This window comes from Xenopus tropicalis, chromosome 5 (assembly GCF_000004195.4).
Source record: "Xenopus tropicalis strain Nigerian chromosome 5, UCB_Xtro_10.0, whole genome shotgun sequence".
NCBI classification, from domain to species: Eukaryota; Metazoa; Chordata; class Amphibia; order Anura; family Pipidae; genus Xenopus; species Xenopus tropicalis.
The window spans coordinates 162,930,137-162,942,788 of NC_030681.2; the positions used below are offsets into that span (position 1 = coordinate 162,930,137).

General features: G+C 48.6%; 1 protein-coding gene across 1 annotated transcript; it reads left to right on the forward strand.

Annotated features, from left to right (window-relative positions):
* Nucleotides 1-282: 282 nt before the first annotated feature.
* LOC101730330 (WAP four-disulfide core domain protein 5-like) lies at nt 283-6,158 on the forward strand. The gene is made up of 5 exons (XM_031902832.1): nt 283-368; nt 4,045-4,239; nt 4,313-4,462; nt 5,457-5,606; nt 6,016-6,158. Exons 1-5 carry the CDS (start codon nt 299-301, stop codon nt 6,156-6,158), a joined length of 708 nt encoding a protein of 235 aa, XP_031758692.1. The 5' UTR covers nt 283-298.
* The last annotated feature ends 6,494 nt before the right edge of the window (nt 6,159-12,652 follow it).

The following is a 12,652-nucleotide window of genomic DNA, read 5'->3' on the forward strand; positions in this document are numbered from 1 at the left end:
AATGTATGGTGGTGCTGTCCCCTTATGTCTCTATGCCTGGGATAGTCCCACCCCCGCAGAGCCAGACTCACTAAGCACTGGCCCCTGCATGATACTGTTGCTTTCAGGCTCCCTATTGGCCGCTGCAGGTTTGGGGCCCTTTCTCCTTTTCCCTGTTGCTGTTTATAGTTTGTTATTGTGACACAGAGACTTATTTATAGTTTAATTGGGGGCCCCTCCCTTCCTTATTCACTCCTGCCCCTTCCCTCCCAGTATAAATCCTGTGGAACAAACCCAGCACGCGCTATTACTGGCCAACATGGGACCGACTGTGGCCCTCCTGCTCCTGGGCCTCTGCTCTCTGGGCTCCTTGGCACAGCGACCCACTGGTGAGTATTATGGCAATGCCAGGCTACCCGGGCCCCTGTGTTACCCTACTGCTTGTTGTATCTTATACACCTTTAGCTCTGCAGCAGCCACTGGGGCCCCTGATACAGTAGGGTACTGTGGCCCCTTATACAGTAGGGTACTGGGGCCCCTTATACAGTAGGGTACTGTGGCCCCTGATACAGTAGGGTACTGTGGCCCCTGATACAGTAGGGCACTGGGGCCCCTGATACAGTAGGGTACTGTGGCCCCTGATACAGTAGGGCACTGGGGTCCCTGATACAGTAGGACACTGGGGCCCCTGATACAGTAGGGCACTGGGGCCCCTGATACAGTAGGGTACTGTGGCCCCTGATACAGTAGGGCACTGGGGCCCCTGATACAGTAGGGTACTGTGGCCCCTGATACAGTAGGGCACTGGGGTCCCTGATACAGTAGGACACTGGGGCCCCTGATACAGTAGGGCACTGGGGCCCCTGATACAGTAGGGTACTGGGGCCCCTGATACAGTAGGGCACTGGGGCCCCTGATACAGTAGGGTACTGGGGCCCCTGATACAGTAGGGTACTGGGGCCCCTGATACAGTAGGGTACTGTGGCCCCTGATACAGTAGGGCACTGGGGTCCCTGATACAGTAGGACACTGGGGCCCCTGATACAGTAGGGCACTGGGGCCCCTGATACAGTAGGGTACTGTGGCCCCTGATACAGTATGGCACTGGGGCCCCTGATACAGTAGGGTACTGTGGCCCCTGATACAGTAGGGTACTGTGGCCCCTGATACAGTAGGGCACTGGGGCCCCTGATACAGTAGGGCACTGGGGCCCTGATACAGTAGGGCACTGGAGCCCTGATACAGTAGGGCACTGGGGCCCCTGATACAGTAGGGTACTGGGGCCCCTGATATAGTAGGGCACTGTGGCCCCTGATACAGTAGGGTACTGTGGCCCCTGATACAGTAGGGCACTGGAGCCCTGATACAGTAGGGTACTGTGGCCCCTGATACAGTAGGGCACTGGGGCCCCTGATACAGTAGGGTACTGTGGCCCCTGATACAGTAGGGTACTGGGGCCCTGATACAGTAGGGTACTGTGGCCCCTGATACAGTAGGGTACTGGGGCCCCTGGGGGTAGCCCTGATACAGCATACAGTAGGGTACTGGGGCCCTGATACAGTAGGGTACTGTGGCCCCTGATACAGTAGGGTACTGTGGCCCCTGATACAAGGTCTGGGCCCAACATAGGGCGGGCCCCTGATACAGTAGGGTACTGTGGCCCCTGATACAGTAGGGTACTGGGGCCCCTGATACAGTAGGGTACTGTGGCCCCTGATACAGTAGGGTACTGGGGCCCTGATACAGTAGGGTACTGTGGCCCCTGATACAGTAGGGTACTGTGGCCCCTGATACAGTATGGCACTGGGGCCCCTGATACAGTAGGGTACTGGGGCCCTGATACAGTAGGGCACTGGAGCCCTGATACAGTAGGGTACTGTGGCCCCTGATACAGTAGGGTACTGGGGCCCCTGATACAGTAGGGTACTGTGGCCCCTGATACAGTAGGGCACTGGGGCCCCTGATACAGTAGGGTACTGGGGCCCCTGATACAGTAGGGCACAGGGGCCCCTGATACAGTATGGTACTGTGGCCCCTGATACAGTAGGGTACTGTGGCCCCTGATACAGTAGGGTACTGGGGCCCCTGATACAGTAGGGCACTGGGGCCCCTGATACAGTAGGGTACTGGGGCCCCTGATACAGTAGGGTACTGGGGCCCCTGATAGAGTAGGGTACTGGGGCCCCTGATACAGTATGGCACTGGGGCCCCTGATACAGTAGGGTACTGTGGCCCCTGATACAGTAGGGTACTGGGGCCCCTGATACAGTAGGGCACTGGGGCCCCTGATACAGTAGGGTACTGGGGCCCCTGATACAGTAGAGTACTGGGGCCCCTGATAGAGTAGGGTACTGGGGCCCCTGATACAGTATGGCACTGGGGCCCCTGATACAGTATGGCACTGGGGCCCCTGATACAGTAGGGCACTGGGGCCCCTGATACAGTAGGGTACTGTGGCCCCTGATACAGTAGGGTACTGGGGCCCCTGATACAGTAGAGTACTGGGGCCCCTGATAGAGTAGGGTACTGGGGCCCCTGATACAGTATGGCACTGGGGCCCCTGATACAGTATGGCACTGGGGCCCCTGATACAGTAGGGCACTGGAGCCCTGATACAGTATGGCACTGGGGCCCCTGATACAGTAGGGCACTGGGGCCCCTGATACAGTAGGGTACTGGGGCCCCTGATACAGTAAGGCACTGGGGCCCCTGATACAGTATTGTACTGGGGCCCCTGATAAAGTAGGGTACTGGGGCCCCTGATACAGTAGGGCACTGGAGCCCTGATACAGTAGGGTACTGGGGCCCCTGATACAGTAGGGTACTGGGGCCCCTGATACAGTAGGGTACTGGGGCCCCTGATACAGTAGGACACTGGAGCCCTGATACAGTAGGACACTGGGGCCCCTGATACAGTAGGGTACTGGGGCCCCTGATACAGTAGGGTACTGGGGCCCCTGATACAGTAGGGTACTGGAGCCCTGATACAGTAGGGCACTGGGGCCCCTGATACAGTAGGGTACTGTGGCCCCTGATACAGTAGGGCACTGGGGCCCCTGATACAGTAGGGTACTGGGGCCCCTGATACAGTAGGGTACTGGAGCCCTGATACAGTAGGGTACTGGGGCCCCTGATACAGTAGGGCACTGGGGCCCCTGATACAGTATTGTACTGGGGCCCCTGATAAAGTAGGGTACTGGGGCCCCTGATACAGTAGGGTACTGGGGCCCCTGATACAGTAGGGTACTGGAGCCCTGATACAGTAGGGCACTGGGGCCCCTGATACAGTAGGGCACTGGGGCCCCTGGTACAGTAGGGCACTGGGGCCCCTGATAACAGTAGGGCACTGGGGCCCCTGATACAGTAGGGTACTGGGGCCCCTGATACAGTAGGGCACTGGAGCCCTGATACAGTAGGGCACTGGGACCCCTGATACAGTAGGGCACTGGAGCCCTGATACAGTAGGGTACTGGGGCCCCTGATACAGTAGGACACTGGGGCCCCTGATACAGTAGAGCTCTGTGGCCCCTGATACAGTAGGACACTGGGGCCCCTGATACAGTAGGGTACTGGGACCCCTGATACAGTAGGGCACTGGAGCCCTGATACAGTAGGGCACTGGGGCCCTGATACAGTAGGACACTGGGCCCCTGATACAGTAGGGTACTGGGGCCCCTGATACAGTAGAGCTCTGTGGCCCCTGATACAGTAGGACACTGGGGCCCCTGATACAGTAGGGTACTGGGGCCCCTGATATAGTAGGGTACTGGGGCCCCTGATATAGTAGGGTACTGTGGCCCCTGATACATTAAAGTGCTGTCAGGAGGCTGCAGAGGAAACAGAACCGCGCCCCCAGCTTTGGGTCAGAACCGCCCATATACATATAGTAGTAAGAGTGGCAGATACCATGAGGGGGGCCCAAGCCGGCAGGCTGGGGGCCCAAGATGGCAGGCTGGGGGCACAGTTTAACCCATGTGTATCAGTAGAGTCTAGCTCTTTCCCTGACTGGACTACTGTCTATGGCCTGAGCCCAAACAGAACCAGTACCCCCTGTGCCCCCTACAGTGTCGGGGCGATTTACAAAGGAGCCTGGTCCTGCCATGATTGGGCGGCCAAAGCCCGGAAAGTGCCCGGAGCCGGTGAATATTGACTCCTGTGACCGATCCCTGAAACATGAATGTGACACCGACCCCCAGTGCCCAGCCAATAGGAAATGCTGTCACAACGGCTGCAGGAAGAGATGTCTCCACCCCCTGGAAGGTAAGGCGCAATGCTGTTCCTCATGGGCGGGGCCAGGCATATGGCTAACATGTACCCATGGTGCTTCCCACAGACAAGAGGGATTCCTGCCCCTACTACGACGCCTCCCTCTGTGGCCTGGACTTCCCCTCGGACGATGAGTGCAAAGTGGACGGTCAGTGCCCGGGGAAAGAGAGGTGCTGCTGCTCCAACTGCCGCCTGGAGTGCACCCCAACTGTCATAGGCAAGTGGGGCCCTTGGGCTTTTCTATTGGCCCTTGCCAGTATGGGAGCTGATTGGCTGGCAGCATATCTATTGGATGTGACCAATCAGTTTGATCAGAATGGATGCTGATTGGTCAGGACTTGGGGCAATAAACAGAGTTGATTAATCAGATGGGGGGAACTCACTGACCAACTGGCTGCCGGGGGGGGAGGGGGGAGATAAGATAGACATCTGTGATACTAATTCATATGTGTGGGGGGCACTTACTATAGGGGTGGGGGGGCACTTACTATGGGGTGGGGGCACTTACTATGAGGGTGGGGGGCCACTTACTATAGGGGTGGGGGGCACTTGCTATGGGGGTGGGAAGCACTTACCATGGAGGTGGGGGTTACTTACTATGGGGGTGGGGGGCACTAACTATAGGGGTTGGGGGCACTTGCTATTGGGGTGGGGGGCACATACTAATAGGAGTAATTGCCTGTTACAGTGAAACCCGGCCAGTGCCCGGCCCCAGGCAGATGGTGCCCAGCGGGGCCCCCCCAGCACAAGTGTCAGACAGACGCCGACTGCACCGGGAAGGATAAGTGCTGCGAGGAATGTGGGGGGCACAAATGTAGGGGCCCCCAGACAGGTACCCACCTTTATTCCTTCTACACTCACACATTCACTCACTCACCCACTCACTCACACATTCACTCACTCACCCACTCACACACTCACCAACTCACTCACACACTCACTCACACACTCACTCACTCACTCACATACTCACTCACTCACACACTCAGTTACACACTCACACACACACTCACCAACTCACTCACTCACACACTCACTCACACACTCACTCACTCACACACTCACTCACACACTCGCACACACACTCACCCACTCACTCACACACTCACTCACACACTCACACACCAGGCACTCACACACATTTACACAGACACTCAGTACCAAGCCTTTGGATCAGGACCCTGACGGCCCATGGATGTTTCTCCCTACAGAACACATTGGGTTTTGCCCCGAGACCATAGAAACGCTGTCGTGCATCTCTGCCCTAGATACCCCCCTGTGTCAGACTGATAGCAGCTGCCCCCGGGGCTGGAAGTGCTGTCTCAGTGGGGAGAGGATGCAGTGTGTGGAGGCCTTGGCTGGTAAGGAGTACAATACCCCCCCAACCCTACTGCCGGGGGGCCCCCATGTGACCTGGCACCAAACTTCCCCCACACTCATGGAGCTCCGGGCAGATGGCTCCTTCCACTGGTGGGCAGGTACATAGTAGCCCCACTGGGGGGGGGGGGGTATGTAGCGAAGTGAATGGAGGTAAAAGTGCACCCAAGTTCCCCCAGGGGAGAGACACATGTAGGCTTTATGGGGCCCCCAGCTGAACAGGGAGGGGGGGCTGCTAATAACAGGTTGTACTGGGGAACTTATAATCATTATTCTCCGCCCACGCAGCTCAATCCTCCAATCCACAAACACTTGCCCTGGAGCACTGGGAACCCAGTACAGCACAGGGAGGGTTAATAGGCTGAAATAACTTGGTTCCTTTTCCTTGTGCAGAGAAGCCCGGTAAGTGCCCCATCCCTGTAACCAGATGCCCCCCTCCTGCCCCCAACCCAGCCTGCTCCAGCGACGCTAACTGCCCCGGGAACAAGAAGTGCTGCACCCCTGCCTGTGAGCCCAAGTGCATGGAGCCAATCTAGTGAGCCCTCAAGGTAAGTGTGGGGTTGGCAGTGCCAGGATACCCCCTCTCATTGTGCCCCGGGGTATTTATACCCCTAAACACTTCATGTAAAGCTTATTGGGAATTAAACCCTGCAGTGGCCCCAAGTCAATGTATTTACATGGCAAGTATGCAAGGTTCCCTCCTAATGCCAACATACCAATCACATACCAATCACATGCCTATCACATACCAATCACATGCCAATCACATGCCAATCACATGCCAATCACATGCCAATCACATACCAATCACATGCCAATCACATGCCAATCACATACCAATCACATACCAATCACATGCCAATCACATGCCAATCACATACCAATCACATGCCAATCACATGCCTCCCCAGATCAGTCACTAGCTGCCGCCTAATAACCCAAACATGTAGCTATTACCCCCTTTATACGTAAGGAATTCCATAAATATGTTGCCCTTTTTCCTACCCTTTCTTTGTTGATGCCCAGATTTTGCCCAGATTGTTCCCTCTCCTGCCCTTGGGATTCCATCTGTGCCAAGTGGGATACAGGTACAATTTCCTCATTAGGCATGCATATCAGCTGGCCAATTGCAATCTGTATGCTGCTTAATAGTGAATGTGCAGTCAGTCAGTCTGGTCGTTGCTCACAGGCTGTTATAGTGCCCCACGCACAGTGACTGGATAGTTGCCCCCCCCCCCGATGGTACATACTGGTTTCTCAGATACACTCAGATACACTCCCCATGTTACCTCAAGTCTCCATTAATCAGTTGGCAGTTGGAATAAGAAATATTTGCAGCCCCATCAGTGTCTGATGCTAATTATTCTGATTATTCTGATTATTCTGATTATTCTGATTATTCTGATTATTCTCATTATTATTCTGATTATTCTGATTATTCTCATTATTCTCATTATTCTCATTATTATTCTGATTATTCTGATTATTCTGATTATTCTCATTATTCTCATTATTCTCATTATTCTCATTATTATTCTCATTATTCTGATTATTCTGATTATTCTCATTATTCTCATTATTCTCATTATTATTCTGATTATTCTGATTATTCTGATTATTCTGATTATTCTCATTATTCTCATTATTATTCTCATTATTCTCATTATTCTCATTATTCTGATTATTCTCATTATTCTCATTATTCTCATTATTCTCATTATTCTCATTATTATTCTCATTATTCTGATTATTCTGATTATTCTGATTATTCTCATTATTCTCATTATTCTCATTATTATTCTCATTATTCTCATTATTCTCATTATTCTCATTATTCTCATTATTATTCTGATTATTCTCATTATTATTCTGATTATTCTGATTATTCTCATTATTATTCTGATTATTCTGATTATTCTGATTATTATTCTCATTATTCTCATTATTATTCTCATTATTCTCATTATTCTCATTATTATTCTCATTATTCTCATTATTCTCATTATTATTCTCATTATTCTCATTATTCAGATTATTCTGATTATTCTGATTATTCTGATTATTCTGATTATTCTGATTATTATTCTGATTATTATTCTGATTATTCTCATTATTCTGATTATTCTCATTATTATTCTGATTATTCTGATTATTCTGATTATTCTCATTATTATTCTCATTATTCTGATTACTCTCATTATTCTGATTATTCTCATTATTATTCTGATTATTCTGATTATTCTCATTATTATTCTCATTATTCTGATTATTCAGATTATTCTGATTATTCTCATTATTATTCTCATTATTCTCATTATTCTGATTATTCAGATTATTCTGATTATTCTCATTATTATTCTGATTATTCTGATTATTCTCATTATTATTCTCATTATTATTCTCATTATTATTCTGATTATTCTGATTATTCTGATTATTCTGATTATTCTCATTATTCTGATTATTCTGATTATCCTCATTATTCTGATTATTCTCATTATTCTCATTATTATTCTGATTATTCTGATTATTCTGATTATTCTGATTATTCTCATTATTATTCTGATTATTCTCATTATTATTCTGATTATTCTGATTATTCTGATTATTCTCATTACTCTCATTATTCTCATTATTCAGATTATTCTGATTATTCTGATTATTCTGATTATTCTGATTATTATTCAGATTATTCTGATTATTCTTATTATTATTCTGATTATTCTCATTATTCTGATTATTCTGATTATTCTCATTATTCTCATTATTATTCTCATTATTCTCATTATTCTGATTATTCAGATTATTCTGATTATTCTCATTATTATTCTCATTATTCTGATTATTCTGATTATTCTCATTATTCTGATTATTCTCATTATTATTCTCATTATTCTGATTATTCTCATTATTCTGATTATTCAGATTATTCTGATTATTCTCATTATTATTCTCATTATTCTGATTATTCTGATTATTCTGATTATTCTCATTATTCTCATTATTATTCTGATTATTCTCATTATTCTCATTATTCTCATTATTATTCTCATTATTATTCTCATTATTCTCATTATTCAGATTATTCTGATTATTCTCATTATTCTCATTATTCTGATTATTCTCATTATTCTGATTATTCTGATTATTCTCATTATTCTGATTATTCTCATTATTATTCTGATTATTCTGATTATTCTGATTATTCTGATTATTCTCATTATTATTCTGATTATTCTCATTATTATTCTGATTATTCTGATTATTCTGATTATTCTGATTATTCTCATTATTATTCTGATTATTCTGATTATTCTGATTATTCTCATTACTCTCATTATTCTCATTATTCAGATTATTCTCATTACTCTCATTACTCTCATTACTCTCATTGCTCTCATTATTCTCATTACTCTCATTATTCTCATTACTCTCATTATTCTCATTATTCTCATTACTCTCATTATTCTCATTACTCTCATTATTCTCATTACTCTCATTATTCTCATTATTCTCATTACTCTCATTATTCTCATTACTCTCATTATTCTCATTATTCTCATTGCTCTCATTACTCTCATTATTCTCATTACTCTCATTATTCTCATTACTCTCATTATTCTCATTATTCTCATTACTCTCATTACTCTCATTGCTCTCATTACTCTCATTATTCTCATTACTCTCATTATTCTCATTACTCTCATTATTCTCATTATTCTCATTACTCTCATTACTCTCATTGCTCTCATTGCTCTCATTATTCTCATTACTCTCATTATTCTCATTACTCTCATTACTCTCATTGCTCTCATTACTCTCATTATTCTCATTACTCTCATTATTCTCATTACTCTCATTATTCTCATTACTCTCATTGCTCTCATTGCTCTCATTATTCTCATTACTGTCATTACTCTCATTACTCTCATTACTCTCATTGCTCTCATTACTCTCATTATTCTCATTACTCTCATTATTCTCATTACTCTCATTATTCTCATTACTCTCATTATTCTCATTACTCTCATTACTCTCATTCTCATTACTCTCATTACTCTCATTACTCTGATTATTCTCGCAGCGGCGCCTCGGCCTCGGGCAGAAACAAGAAAAGGTTATTGAGCAAGAAACGTCTCCGCTACCCTGAAAGGACCGGGTTCTCACCGTTGCTCGTTTGCTTTGGGTTGGTGCCCACGCCGTATGTGCCCCACTGGGTCTCATTAAAAAAATCCTTGGCCAGTGGCCCCCAAGTCCTGTGACTTTTGTTCATTGTTCCATTCAGGAACATAGAAACCTCACTCCACTTCATTATATTGAAATACTGCCCCCCCCCCACCTGGTGGCATCAAAGGTGTGTGGTTTCCGCTTGCACCAGCGCCAAGCTTTGCCTTTACATTTGCAGGGCACAATTATATTCCCAAACGATGGGCATTTGCATTGTAGGTGCTTTACCTGCTGCCTCCAATAGGGGGAGACTCCAAGCTGTCAGTTCCCAGAGTCTCTGGCGCAATGTCTCCATCTAGTGGAGCCCAGAGGTGAAACACCTATATTGGGCTTAGCAAGGCAAATAAAGGCCCAACAACTGCCCCCCAACTGCAACTAGTACATCAGATGCTCCTAACAAGGTGAGCTTATTGCCCTACATCCATGAAAGCTGCCAAGCCTCGGGGCAAATAAAGGGAAACTAGCACTCTTATGTCCCTTGAGATGTGTGTGAGGTTCAGACTCCATTCTTGATACTGTGATTAAAGGCTACATTTGCCTCTCCCAATGTACGTTTCCTTCACATTTATCTGCATTCGTTTGGTTCCACAATTATAGGCAAATGCCCCGGATCCCCTGCAGGTGTCTGGGAGTTCCATATGAACAAGCAAATACCCCGGATCCCCTGCAGGTGTCTGGGAGTTCCATATGAACAAGCAAATACCCCAGATCCCCTGCAGGTGTCTGGGAGTTCCATATGAACAAGCAAATACCCCGGATCCCCTGCAGGTGTCTGGGAGTTCCATATGAACAAGCAAATACCCCGGATCCCCTGCAGGTGTCTGGGAGTTCCATATGAACAAGCAAATGCCCCGGATCCCCTGCAGGTGTCTGGGAGTTCCATAAGAACAAGCAAATGCCCCGGATCCCCTGCAGGTGTCTGGGAGTTCCATATGAACAAGCAAATGCCCCGGATCCCCTGCAGGTGTCTGGGAGTTCCATTATGAACAAGCAAATGCCCCGGATCCCCTGCAGGTGTCTGGGAGTTCCATAAGAACAAGCAAATGCCCCGGATCCCCTGCAGGTGTCTGGGAGTTCCATAAGAACAAGCAAATGCCCCGGATCCCCTGCAGGTGTCTGGGAGTTCCATATGAACAAGCAAATGCCCCGGATCCCCTGCAGGTGTCTGGGAGTTCCATAAGAACAAGCAAATGCCCCGGATCCCCTGCAGGTGTCTGGGAGTTCCATAAGAACAAGCAAATGCCCCGGATCCCCTGCAGGTGTCTGGGAGTTCCATATGAACAAGCAAATGCCCCGGATCCCCTGCAGGTGTCTGGGAGTTCCATAAGAACAAGCAAATGCCCCGGATCCCCTGCAGGTGTCTGGGAGTTCCATATGAACAAGCAAATGCCCCGGATCCCCTGCAGGTGTCTGGGAGTTCCATAAGAACAAGCAAATGCCCCGGATCCCCTGCAGGTGTCTGGGAGTTCCATAAGAATGAGCAAATACCCCGGATCCCCTGCAGGTGTCTGGGAGTTCCATATGAACGAGCAAATGCCCCGGATCCCCTGCAGGTGGCTGGGAGTTCCATATGAACGAGCAAATGCCCCGGATCCCCTGCAGGTGTCTGGGAGTTCCATATGAACGAGCAAATGCCCCGGATCCCCTGCAGGTGGCTGGGAGTTCCATATGAACGAGCAAATGCCCCGGATCCCCTGCAGGTGGCTGGGAGTTCCATATGAACGAGCAAATGCCCCTGATCCCCTGCAGGTGGCTGGGAGTTCCATATGAACAAGCAAATGCCCCGGATCCCCTGCAGGTGGCTGGGAGTTCCATATGAACAAGCAAATGCCCCGGATCCCCTGCAGGTGGCTGGGAGTTCCATATGAACAAGCAAATGCCCCGGATCCCCTGCAGGTGGCTGGGAGTTCCATATGAACAAGCAAATGCCCCGGATCCCCTGCAGGTGGCTGGGAGTTCCATATGAACAGGGATGTACATTTATTTCTTTCAGGGAACTGACAGGGATGGGAAATTCCATTAATCAGCCTCCCCTCATCTCCTGTGGAACTCGCTACCGAGCTGGGGGCACTTTAAGGCACAGGTGTGCCCAGGGGAGGGGCTTATCAGCCAAGCCAGGGTATGGATTACATTGAGCTCACAGAGCTGTATGGGGACATCTAGTGGTGACTGGCTGTAATGGCAGCCCTTAGCCCTGAGTGGGATGAGAGAAAAGGGAGCAGATTATTAGTTGCGGGATCATTATTGTTGCCATTATTAGCGCCATCCTGTGCCCCCCCCCCCCCCACAAGGAGCTGAATGGGTCAGGCTTGGTGCCAAATCAACAAGGGGGGGCAGCATCCAGAACCAGAAAGACCGAGGCTGTCCAGGATGTCAGACAGGATTAAGCTGGTGTTGAGCTCGGCCAGGAGGTGAAGCCTAGAGCCCCCTGTCCTGTTTCCTGCCAAGCTCCTAGATACCAAGATGGGGATATGGAGAGATAGGGAGATGGAGAGATAGGGAGATGGAGAGACAGAGAGATGGAGAGACAGAGAGATGGGGAGATGGAGAGATGGGGAGATGGAGAGACAGAGAGACGGGGAGATGGAGAGATGGGGAGATGGAGAGATAGGGAGATGGGGAGACAGAGAGATGGGGAGATGGAGAGATGGGGAGACAGAGAGACGGGGAGATGGAGAGATGGGGAGATGGAGAGATGGGGAGATGGAGAGATGGGGAGACAGAGAGACGGGGAGATGGAGAGATGGGGAGATGGAGAGATGGGGAGATGGAGAGATAGGGAGATGGAGAGATAGGGAGATGG